Below are 13,531 nucleotides of genomic sequence, written 5' to 3' on the forward strand. Positions count from 1 at the left end.
AAAGCTGACTGAACAGAGGGGTAATGGGTATGAAATGCAAACTGATCATTTTTCATTTCAGCATCGAGTGTTAGCAAGACCTCTCGATCGTGTCCCTGAAATCTCCACGGAGGACGAGGCCCTGTTCTCTGGTGTGGGAGGGTTGCTCTCCACTCTCCCCAGAGAGCTCGGAGAGTAAAATCCAATGCTGATTCAACAGCTCCCCCCTCCCCCCTTGGCCTTAATCCTCTCTGCCAATAGAGACGCAGTCAATCGCATGCTTTTTCTGGGTATTACCACTCAGTGTTTCATTACTTCTAGTGTTTCAGTAATCTCTGCTAAATTTGTCCGACATCTCAGCAGTGAGAGTCTTGCATCCTGCCAGCAACTTCAGATGTGGCTTTAATCGTAATGCACCTTGAAATAGTGTGAACGTGTAGACCTTGTGTGTGCTTGTTTGTGTATGACTGACATAGATCAAGGTGTTTGATATCCCCGTGTGAAGATCTATGGGTGCTAACGGAACTAGCGAAGGGTGTTGGCAGCCCTGATAACGACTACTGTTTCACATAGTGGAGAAGGGTGGGGTGGGGTGAGCTGGGTGCTGGGAGACATGCACAGCAATGGTTGAGTTACTAATTACCTGTTACTAATTATAACCAGGAGATTGTGGGGCTGATTGCAAGCCACTGTTATATATGCCTGAGCCTGGTGCGTGAATACCTGAATTGCTTTGATAAAAAAATTCCCAGTTGTATAAAAGAATATGGAAAACTCTAAGCTCTTAAAGTTGCCCTGACTAAAACCATCTGCTAAGGAAATGAATAACCTGGATGTTATACTGACAGAAATGGAAATTCTCTGTACAGGACAAGTGGACCCAGAATCTGTGTGCTCCAGTTAACATGTACTGGGAAGAAGAGGAGAAATGGGCACTTGCAACTGCTGAGTGGAAATCAGAAAAAAAAGACATAGGGTTTTTTGCTTTAATATTTTTGTTTACTTAAAGGGTCTGCTCCATGATGTCCTGTGATGTGCTGTTTTTCTTCTCTCTGATTCAATTTTCTCTTCCTGCCCAGGAATCACAGCGTAGCAGAAATGAGCTTCAGGCCCTGCTGAAGGCGGCTAGGAGGGGGGAATTCCTAGAGGAATGCTTTTTTGGCAGGGCTTCATTTGCATAGGGTGGGGCTCCTTAATTTCCATCTAGGGGATCCCCTGTATGCGCTGGTTTTCGTTTCGACCATTTGAGCTGTCAAACGATCTGTGGTATGAATCAGCCATCGACTATAAACTCTCTGTATGCGGTATGCGTATTTAAGGACTTGTCAATTGGATCAGTGCCTAGAGAAGATAAACAATTTGACATGCACTTTGGTTGTTCCTTTAGAAGGAGGTGATATTATTCTAGGGTGATTGATTGATTTAATTGATTGAATGATGACTGACAGGCAAAGGGACCCACACTGGAGTTATAATTGTGGATACCTGGTACAGTTTTCAATCACTGACCACTTCATTATTGCAGTCAACAGGAAGTGATTCAGATCCAAACTATGAAAATATATTTTAATTTATTTATTTATTCATCCTTTATTTTACAAGGAAAAGGTCCAATTGAAATATAAAATCTTTTTTTGTGATGGAGTCCTGTCCAAGAGACTGTATCAGTTCAAGGATTTTGTCACATGTATCACTAACCCTGAGTAATTAATATTTATTTTTTATTAACTATGCTCGGAAAAGAAGCAGGAGGCTAGTAAAGAGTAACACATTCAGTTGCAGTCAGCACAACAAATATTTTTGGGGAACATACATCAAAAACTCAGAATACAGTTGTTTCATGTAAAGCCAATAAAAACTACAGATTGTGTGCCAGTTGCTCGAACTGCTCAAACAGAATATGACAAGCTTGAACCCTGGAGATACCCTTGTGCCTCTCCGTCTCGCAGTAATACAGTTCAGGTGGTTATATGATAGTGATCTGACGTGGATGGTCCCGTCATGAATGCATTTGGTCATGAGGCCTGTATTCTTCAGTCAAGCTTGAAACTGCTCCGGCCACGGATATCAAACACATGGCAGCTGAAACTGAAGACAAGACGTAAACTAATGCGTCAAAGCTGCATTCATTTCAAATTAACTCAAAACACAAGATCACGGAAACACTTGAATGCATGTTTTCAATTGCCTTAATTGACTGAGAGGTTAGCTGGAATGGAAACCAACACACTAGAAGACTCTCCAGCTCTGAGTTTAGGCAACCCTGCCACAGCTGTTTCTTTCCAGGCCTACTGGCTGTCATAAAAATAAATAAATTTAAAAAAAAAAATTCCTGGATTCTCATTCTACATCAGAGAGTCAATTTGTTGATCATGTTTGACAGTCAAAACAAGATCTTCCTCTCAGCCATAGGTATGTTTAGAATATCTATTGCAGCAGCGAAAGGATGCATCTGTCAATCTATCAACTATCTATTAACTATCAGTCAAACAATAAATGTTCAATCAAAAAACAAGCAAGGCATCAACCTAATTTTATATGAAGCTTGGAGTCCTTGGAGTCCTTCACAGGATATAGATGTCTCCCATTGCTGACTTTTGTCAAATGATTTTAATGGCATTGTAAAAAAAAAAAAAAAAAGATTGAGGAGTACTAGAGTCAGGTTTCTCTGAGTTACGATGTCTGACATTGTGGACACTCGCCACAGCACTGTATTGTGAAACCCCATGTGGCAGTTGTCTGAGGATACTTGTGCGATGTGACACAAGAGAGCTCCGTGTTGTCACTGTGTGGCGTGTTGGACAGATAGCGAGAGGTTTGCCTCTACAGCGGGCAGACAAAGAGACCAAAGCAAGAGCATTGTGGCCCAGCCGGCTCACGCTGTGTGCCTATCGCACCCCGCCTGAACGCCGGGTCTAATTACGCTCATACCTCTGGGGAGAAATCGGCTGCTCCAAGATTCCTGGGTTTATATCTTAGGTTACAGGGAACAAGGGCATGAACAATGCTGCGAGCTGGGGCCAAATTTCCGAACAAGAAAGAGAGAGCGAGAGAAAGAAATGGAGTTTTTGTATAAACTCAGCAGATGTTCCTATAATTATATTGCTCCAGTTCAGGACAGAAGTTTCCATAATAGCCTTTTAAACATGTAGGCCTAACAGTAAGTAGGTCAAAGAATCTCATTAAGATAATTTCAGTTAGGAAACTCAATGCCACGGTTAATATAGCTGTCATTAAAATGACTCTTTTAAATGCTAAAAAAATGTAACTATGCAGTTTTATCTATTTATTATTATTACTTTAAAATTTATATTCATGCAGCTATTACCATGTGTGTCTACTGTCTGGCTGAATACATTTAAAAATTCTTAGCTCTGAAGTAAAGTCTGAATTTGTCTGCTGAGAGAGAGTTATTATTCCAGAGGGTTCTCATATAGAACTCCCTCATTCTGCCAGATAATATCTGACACTTGGTGTGTTTCCGTTTGTACTGTGCCTGTTGCTTAGCAACAGAAAGGAGTTCGTTCTGTTTTGTGTTAGAGCACAAATGTTACAGATGTCTGCTGTTGTCAGTTAACGAAGGACACCGTATCCCAGTTTATGCTGGGATATTGAACCCAACTTTCTGCACTCTTTTCAACATTAAGCAACATTATCTTGCAAATGCTATCTTGCAAACAGCTCTAACTTTTTGTAATTGTTTTGGGCATTTTATCATTTGTTTAAAATACCTGATGTCATGTATGCTATTGAGGGAGCCAGGATATATTGCTAAAATTATATTGATTGGCAAATATACATGAAAAATGTTACTGTTTTTTTTATATTATGTAACATATATAATACACTATGTGGACCTATGCAGTACATACACTTGCACAAATGAGCAAGTTAGACATTTCATTTATTAACCAGAAATGTTGAAGTTTATATTAAATAAACTTCTGTCTACATGTGAAATGACTGTTACAAATGGATGTTACAGTAATCTTTATTCATGTATTTTGGTAGATGCTGTAGATCCAAAACCACCTTCACGGTTAATGCAGCTTGATGCAGTGGCTATATATTGCTGGATCAACCAGAACCAGAACCACAACAGCATAGGTGTATATTAGCCAGAATTAGGCATCAAGATGACAAAATTAACAGTGACAGGGGTGGCACTGTAGAATTGTGGTAAGGAGCAGGATTCATAACCAAAAGGTTGCCAGTTTGATTCGCTGCTGATGGGGCACTGCTGTGGTACCCTTGGGCAAGATAGTTAACCCCGAATTGCCTCAGTAAATATCCAGCTGTATAAATGGATAACGTAAAATTGTAACCTGTGCACGTCGCTCTGGATGAGAAAATGCCTGTAATATAATATAATGTAATGTGACAATTGCCAATCAATCGGTTCTTAAAAGCAGCTGAAGTGAATCTAGAACCTAGCGATAATTAACAAAAGTAGTGTCACCTGGTTGTGTTTAACAGCGCCAAACAGTGACCTATGAGACCAGTGTTATCCTGCACCATGCATGTGGTGCTTGTGTAGGATGTGTGGGTGTCCAGAGCCTGTGTTGGCCTGTATGTGCCTGCCTCAGAGAGCTGTCTGTTGTCTGTATGGAGAGCCAGTTAGTGGAAAGGTTAATGGATTAGTCAGAAAAGAAGCAACTGTCCAAAGTTTACACAGTCGTATTCATACATTAGCTAGTTAATGTGTGACAGATCAGTTAGATCAATTCCCGCTCGCTAGCTGTCTTCAGCAGCTGTGTATGGGTGAAATTCACATTATATCATAATTCGAGTCCCATAGCAACGGCGTAATTAAACCTATTCAAATATAAAACGGAGATCACTCTTAGGGCTACTGTAATTTCACAGGAAAAATAATAAATAAATCAATGAATTAGTCAATTAATCAAATTTACCTCTTGCTAGAAAATTTGCTACTTTAATTTTGCAAATGAATTGTCACAAAGTACTGAACAGAACACATTTTCTGCCCAGAAAGAACAGAAGAAACAGAAAGATCAGAGCTAATTTGAATCTTTCAGGAGAGTCATTGGTGAGGTACAACACCAAATTAAATCTAAATGGATTTTCTAGATGGCTTCAGTGTGTATGCAATGCCAGGAACTGGTCCCAGTGTTCAGTATCCCGATGTTCCATTTGCCCACGGCATTGACGGAGGCAGACGGATGAGAAGCGAACGGTATGGGTCCCGGATGAAACGGTGTTAGGCCATGGACAGCTAAATCTCCGTGGGCAGATCGATAGCAAAAGGAGTCCTTTAGAATCAAAGTTATCCTGGCGGTTGACTATTTTCCTCCAAACTCGACAAAACAGTAAGTACGTGACATCACTACCGAAGAGGAAGACTCATAGTCCACCTTACAACAGCACTGTCGCCAGACAGATGGCGCTGTGTCTCACACCGCCACAACGCACGGTATAATCAATTTAAAAGTAACTGTAATCATGTGTAACCAGGGGGGAGGACAACTGTGGGTTTTAAACCGCGGCCATCACAGTCTCCACGGCAAAATGCACAATGCAATTACAGTAAAAGACAGATCTCCATCTAAAGGAACAACACATATATTGTTCAATATATACACTGTTCAATTACAACATCTAACAAAATAAGTATAACAAGACGACTTTAGATTCCAACAATAAATTGTCAGTCACGCATATATATGAGGGGAAAAAAGTATACTCTGCTTGAGTCTCCAGGGGATCAGGTCATATTCTGTAGCCAACATTCACATGTTAAACCAGGCTGTTGAACTCCGCTACTCGAGTTGATATGAGCAAGCCCAGACATAACGTCAGTGGAACTTGAATTTCTTTTAACGTACAAGATGTAACACAAAAGCCACAAATGCCTATGTTTCCCTGGTGTTATTTTAGGCTTAAAATAAATTCGGAAACATTCTAAAAAAATACTCTTTTAGCTGAGTTATCCGTATTTATATGGAAGGCGTTGTGTATAATTATTCACTCCGAGATATTTTGTTGGTTCAACTTTTGCTTGCAGTCCACATTTTCACCGTTAGGGGGCAATCAGCTAACGCAATCTTCAGGATTGCTGGGTTATATCAAAATTGTATTCCTGCTAAAACGAAGTGTTCAGGTGAGTTTCTTCTTATTGAATTCTCGTTATTCTCAATTCTCAATGCTGTAATAAATAAATGTGTTAACTGTTATTAGTCTACCAAAAGATATATGCCCTTGTTTGTGTATACATTTTACTTGAATGACAGGCAAATAATGATTAAATAAGACCTGTAAAAACACATGCAGGAGAAATGTACAAGAGAGCTGTATTTGAGGACGATCACAATGTAAAGGATAAAGTTTTTATTTCAATTTTATCATCAGCTCAGTTTTTTATGTTCCAGCACTTCATCCGTCCTATCAACTCTGACCCTGTTTGTGCTCCTGGTACTGTTGGCCCACAAGTTCACTTGGGCAGTCTGACTAAGCAACGGAAGCCAAGCATACTACAATACATCAGTGACTAGAACACAGAATAGGAAATGCCTTAAAACTCTGTCCTTGCAATAAAGACAATATCAGCATTCGCTGTTTGCTTCTGTTCACCCTTTCTGCCTCCCTCTCTTTCCATCCTTCTCACAGGTTGTTGCAGACATGCCTCAAACTCTCTGTCCTTCTTGCTGAAAAAGGTAATACCAAAATTGTCTTTCTCTCTCCCTCTCTCTGTCTCCCTGCCCCCCTCCGTGTGGCTGCAGGCTGTTGATGGGTACCCTGTCTCAGTAATAACACATCCAGAGATTTCAAATTGGGTTGCTCTTTAGAATCCATTCACTGTTTTCACCCCGGAGATGTTTTCCTACCAGAATTCATCTGCCATTAGTGTGTTACTGAACGAGCCGGAGCAGGCAAACGTGACCACCTCACTGCCAGTCTGAAAGAGGAGGGTATATCTTTCCACACACACTCAGTCAGTTACTCAAAGATGATTCAAACATAATCTTTTAAACATAAAGAAGGTTCTCACATGTGGTGTGAGACGATGGTTCGATTTCAGAACTGTATTACAGTCAAGAAGGATAAGCAATGGCATTTACCATTTGTATGACTATATATCAATACTTTTAACCACTTGCTGGAAAATACACAACATTATACAAGCTGATAATCTGGTTTTGTCCCTAAAAAACTATAAAATAATATAAAAAAATCTAATCAATATCCCCCAGTTCCTTTTGGTGTATGTGTGCTTTATATGTGTATCACAGCACAAAAAAAGTTTTTTACTTCCATAATTTTAAGATAAATAGCTTTCATTTTTCAAATAATTTCAGTGTTCCTTATCAACAACTTTATGTGTCTTACAAGGAGTAACAAGAACACAAGAATCTTTTTAATCAATGAAATTTAATTGACTAGAAAGCATGTATCTCTAATGGTATTGTGAAGAATGGGCATACTTCAGCACAACAAATCATATCTGTAAATAAACTGAAGTTTCGAGTTTTGTGTTCATTGTTTTTTAATCTCATTCCCTATCTCTCCTTTGTTCAACACAGTAATACTGTTTTCTAGGGGAGCCAGTGGCAAACACGACCACTATGTCGCTAAAACGTTGCTGAAAGGCTTCTACCTCTGGGCACAGCGACACACATCAGGTATGTCCCCACAGGTGTTTTGGCTTGTAGCAGGTTTGTGTTGCTGGGTTTCTGAAAGCTGCTTTCACCATTGTACGGTGGCGTGTTTTTTTTTTTTTTGTGGCCATTGTTCTTGCTGGGCTCACAGATACAGAAACATGATCCTATAATGTTGATTCAGGGACACAGACCCTGTAGCCATCCTGTACACCTCTGTAAAAAGGAATGACGATCTGCAGGATGCTTTTGTAGCTTTGGGCAAATAGCAAATGCAGCTTTAAAATAAATGGAAGAGAAAAGAAGATATAATCAGGATTGTTTGCCTTCCTGGTCAGATTACAGGGAGAAGAGTGGGTCACCTCTTCTGTGGACTCTACTTAAGAGTAGAGTTTGAAGTGAACATCAAAGGGCAGGTTAAGGTACAATTCAAACACTGCTCTTTCTGGTGGATAACTGCTGCTCCTCAGCAAAAATACAAGAAGACACTGAAACTTCTGCAGGCTCATCGTTACAGTGTGAATTCTTCAATAGGAATGTGGCCAATATTGAAAAAAGTAAGTGGTGACAGTGAGACTATGATTGAGCATCACAAAATCATAAAAATAGAGATAGTATTTTCCTTGTAGGTGAGAAGTTACATGCCAACACTATATGAAATGAAGAAGGAAATTACTTTAATATATAACACGTCTGACAGGTTTGACTGAGCTGCCTATGAGTGTTATCAGGGCAGCCTGATATTTTACGATTGTTGCAGCAAACACTACAATATTATCAAACACACTTATATGCCACATGGGATGTACACACTGTGAGCATGAAATACAGTAAAATACAGCCATAAGGAGGAAAAACATCCCCCTTTACCCTCGTCTCTGCATTCTTTGAAGCAACATATGCCAAAAATAGCTGAACCAAGTCGTTCACCATTCATACAAAGGGGAACTGAAAAGCTGTTTATCTGTAAAGGTGGTGAATGTTCACTCGGTATATAATTACCTTACTGCAAATGTCAGATGAATGCAGTTTTATTTATGGAATTTTTTTTTTTATTAATGTGACAGGGCATAACAACATGTTCTCACTATTAGCTAGGACAGTGGGTAATAATGATGCATATACTGACATAGGTGAACAATAAAAAATAAGGAGGATAAAAATATTCAGAATATTCAGAACTGGTTGACCTACGAAGGTGATGAATTCAGGAAACAGTTGATTTGCTGTTATATTATAAACGCAAGACACCAGGCTGACAACAACGTCAGTCGGGCGTTGTTTTAGAGAGCAGTTGTTAAAAACATAGAAAATACATTACAAAAATGATTACACCCCCCCCCAAAAAATGTTTATTTCTTTTAAACATGCATTTTATTTATTCAATAAAAGGCAAAAACATCACAATTAGGTGGATGGCTTTATTCAAATAATGCCATAATCCATCACTGTAATAATACCCTTATGACTCATGATGGTGCTGTAACACCATGCTATGACCCATGCATTGCTCTTTAATTTTCCACAGGTAGGATTTCAGTTAGCCTGGCCGGTTGATAACAGATGTTTCCATTAGCTATCCTGACAGTGATAGAAAGCTGCAAAACCCCAGGGGCAGAGAGAAACACTTGCTCTGCAAACAGCAAGATCACACACTTTCAAAACCAAAACCAACAGTGTTTTCTCCATTTACTCAACAGCCTGTTTCTTCATAACAGGCTCGTCCCTCATCATTGCTGATAAGTGGTTGTTCCTGAAAATTAAAAAGATGTCCGAGGAGTCCAGGTACTTGGCCACAGTGTTTCCTTTTGGAAACAAACACATTTCTCACATATTCACACGTTATTTTGTGGCCTTGCATCCAAACTCCCAACATAAATACGCTTTTGGGAAATCTGCAAAAAAAAAGGTACACCAGTGCCTATCTGTTCCTTCCCCCAGTGTCTATCTCAGGTGTGTAGTTGCATGAGATGATGGTTTTGGGATTGTTACATTACATATTACATTACATTCACTGAGCAGGCACTCTTATCCAGAGCGACTTCCAGCACAAGAACAGAAGTGTATCCATTCAAGCTGAATGAGCAGCATTAAACAGCATTAAACTGTCCTTCACTGTCCTTCACAGGTACTGCTGAGTCTTCGGGCATAACTGACCCACTGGCTAGGAATGGGGTCTTCCTCGCACTCGTCTTCACGCTCCTCGTCGCTGGACGCCTCGTGCACCGGCATGGCCGCCTCGTCCTCATCGGACCCGCTCCCCCCGGCGCCGAGCCCCTGGTTCCGGGCCATCTGTGCGGCCTGGCCCTGCAGGCTGTAGTAGCAGGGCAGGCAGACCCGGACGGGCCTGGACGATATGTTGAGGATGATGGCCCTCCCCCTGGAGCAGGGCCCGCAAACCACAAAGCCGCACTGTCGGCAGTGGTGGCGCCGCTGCGCCATGCCGAACCGGCCGCGGCAGCGCATGCAGACGGCGACGGTCCGGAGCGGGACCCAGACGGCGGCGAAGCCGGCCCTGGGAGGGCGGCCCACAAGCTCCAGACGTTTGGCCCGGCACTCCCAGATGTGCTCCATCCAGGCCCGCTTCTCCTGGGCCGAGGTGGCCGACACGTAGAAGGACTTGCGCGGCGTGCGGACGAGCCAGCAGTTCCTCATGCCTGGTCCGTCCGCCGTGTCCTCCAGCGCCAGTTCCTCCAGCGGCACCACCTGCTGGTTGGCGTACCAGCGGCCCAACAGCACCACACTGCCGTACACCAGGATGTCGTCGAAGAGGAAGAAGACCTTCAGCTGTGGGCTACGCCTGCAAAGCTTCAGCAGCTGCCCCTCCCCCACCAGGACCCGGCCCGGCTTGGCCAGGGGCTTCCCCGAAACGCCAAAGAGGGCCTCCACCTCCAGGATGCGCTCTGTATTCTCCTTTGTGAGGGTCAGCTGGTCCACCATGATGAGAAAGCTTAATGCTGCAATAAATAATACCAATAATAAGAGGAATAAGACCGTTCACAACCACAAGATAACATTGATGGCCACATATGAATCAAACCAAGATAAATAAACTAAGCTATGTTATTTTTACTGACTTTAGAAGCAAATATGTTTTAAACATTACATTTTAACTTTAATTTAGTGTTACCATGAAAGTGCTACTGTGTAATTTTTTTTACCAATTTATCAATCAAGCTTACTAAGAAAAGTTTGTTGAACAGTAAGAATTACATTAATACATTATCTGATTGAACTCATCTTTCATGTTCGCTGTTCACTGATTTTTAGAGGAGTATGTCAAAGCCCAGAAATAAGAGGTCATTTGGTGTACAAAAGCACTGTCTTTGTAGAATAGATTTGCTAGCGTTACAATAAGCACTCTCCCTGCTGATGAGGACCCCACTGAGGTCCTTTTAGCAAATCACTCTCAGCTAAATTGCCTCTTTTTCCTTATCACACAGAGAGGGGAAAGCTAGCTAGATTTTTTTCCCCTGCTGCTGCCCCTGTGAAATGAGAAAGGATTTAATGTGGCCAGTCTATCTTAGACTGTCTTATCTGGCTAAGAATAGGGATTGTTAAAAACACATCCTCTACTGTTCTTTTTTTTGTTTAATTGTATGTTACACAGAACAAATCATCAAAATCTTAATGAAAGTAGAAACATACTTATTTCAGATTGTATAGACCAGACCTACATGCAGATGATCCTTGCAGCTGCAGCCTCCAGAAAGTTGATGGCCACACTTCCCTCAGTAGACGAAATCAGTTCCTGCAATGAAGATTAAGATGCTTTTCTGTGTAGTGGCAGTTTGGTCCTGTTGTGACAATAAGTATGCTTGTCTCTGTAGTGATGGTTACGTCCTGGAGTGACAGTGAATACGTTTGTCTCAGTAGTGGTGGTTAGGTCCTTGAGTGAACATGAATTCACTTGTCTCTGTAGTGGTGGTTAGGTCCTGGAGTGAGCGTGAATAAGGTCCTTTCAGCTGTGGTGGTTAGGCCTTGGAGTGAGCGTGAATATGTTCCTCTCAGTAGTGGTGGTTAGGTCCTGGAGTGAGTGTGAATATGTTCCTCTCAGCAGTGGTGGTTAGGTCCTGGAGTGATGGCAAAGAGGGGCTGTTTTCCTGCAGTGAGCACCCAGCATTCACCGCTGTTTTGACCCTCCAGCCGATTCAGGCAGTTTTAGGAACGGAAATACACACAGTCGCTCAGTTCCTCGACCCAATAGGAACAAACACTCAAGCGTCTCCTTTTAAGGGGTGTGATTAAAGTTTCCAGTAGGAGAAGGGGAGTTCTCATGGAGCTTGACCAGTCAGTTACAGACTGCTGTGAGAGGCGTCAATTAAAACCCACACACCTGTTACAATTTTCCACAAAACTGGAGTGACTTGTCCTCCCTCTTTTTACAACCAAGATTTCAGCAAGATAAAAGCACTCCGGTTCCTTCCTGTTCCTGAATTTCCTCAGAAGACGTACAGCAGTTCCAGTGTCACATCAGGATTGTGATATTATATGGGCAAATCCATAAAGGGTATCCATTAATCATGTACCACAACGAAATGACAAACCCATGATGTGAAAGGCCTCAAGGTGGTTATGTGAAAACAACAGGGCCTGGTTGGATGAACCAGCCAGATCTGGGGATCGCAAGCCCCAGGAATTGCTAGCATAGCTGCTTCTCAGAACAAAAGTGCACTTTAAAAAGATGCTCAGCACACTTGAAGAACAGATTCATAATTTCTACACAGAACCACAAAGAGCCATGATGCTGATGAATGTTTTATAAGCAGGAGTGTCATTAGTCTGGATCATTTTCAGTCTATACCTCTCTCATCTGCCTGAATTCTGCTTACAATGACTGTTTTGATGTGCTGTGTTCGGCTTACAAATATGCACATCATGAGTCTGTCATTCATGACCCTGCAAGGTAGATGCAGGGGTGGATGCTTGAATTCGGTATGAATAAGTGAGGAGGGATACGGTTGCCATGTCCAACATACATAATGGATGCCTTTCTTTCTTTCTTTCTCTTTCTATATGGGGACAAGAGGCATTGTATCCACCTCATGACTACATTACAGTCAGTAACATTATAGCTATGGCAGGCTGAATGGATGAGGAGCAATTTGTAAGTGAAACTTCAAAAGGTTTTTTCTTGGAAATTGGGCTGGTGCTTTTGGGACACATAGGTAATGCCCTTCTGATCACAGCCAGACCTTTTGTTCTCCTCTGGTAATTTTCACGATGTCAGAATTTGCCAGTGCGATATGCCTATCAGAATAATCTCCTACAATTGAATCTTGAAGACAACTTCTATATTTCTCGTCACTGGTGTTTCAGGAAGTTTCATTTGTATCATTGCTGCTTTGTTTTTCATACCCACACCCATTGGCTGGGGAAGAGTGATTCTATTGAGTCTGAAAGCAGCAGGCAGATACACACCCGTCTGTCCCTGCAAACTGCAGAACTACTTTTATTCATCCTCTGAACTGGAAACAAACTGTAAACCGGAACACGATGCAATTAATTGGCTCAGCAGATGCCAGAGTAGCTAGCATGCTAACCATTTATATGGCTGGATGTTTACTGCAGCAACTTAGATGTTTTGCGTCTGAACAGGAGTACTCCACCTGAGATGCAAACCCTCCACCGTCTCACCGCTGGTCTAGTTCTCCTGCTACTGCTGCCCATGTTGTGCAGTACAGCAGTTCCCTTGAAAAATGGAGTATTATTGCATGCCTTGTCATTTTCTCATCTGTGACATGATATTCTGAAAGCACCTGTCTTGGCAATTTTGCAAAATGAAGTCTGGCCAAAGATACTGTATGTACTGCAGAATGCTATTACCTGTAAAACACCATCTTATATATTTCTCCTTAATATCAAAATCTGGAAACACAGTTAAGCTCATTAAGAAATGACTGAGATCATGTCAAAATGTTAAGATAATACGTGCT

The 13,531-nt window shown here is 41.7% G+C and overlaps 1 protein-coding gene across 1 annotated transcript; it reads right to left on the reverse strand.

Moving 5' to 3' along the window:
• Positions 1 to 9,707: 9,707 nt before the first annotated feature.
• Positions 9,708 to 10,614, reverse strand: LOC118788262 (pleckstrin homology domain-containing family F member 2-like). Its single transcript, XM_036544216.1, has one exon. It carries the CDS (start codon positions 10,533 to 10,535, stop codon positions 9,708 to 9,710), a length of 828 nt encoding a protein of 275 aa, XP_036400109.1. The 5' UTR covers positions 10,536 to 10,614.
• Between the last annotated feature and the right edge of the window lie 2,917 nt (positions 10,615 to 13,531).

The sequence above is a fragment of the Megalops cyprinoides genome, chromosome 13 (assembly GCF_013368585.1).
Source record: "Megalops cyprinoides isolate fMegCyp1 chromosome 13, fMegCyp1.pri, whole genome shotgun sequence".
Taxonomy (NCBI): Eukaryota; Metazoa; Chordata; class Actinopteri; order Elopiformes; family Megalopidae; genus Megalops; species Megalops cyprinoides.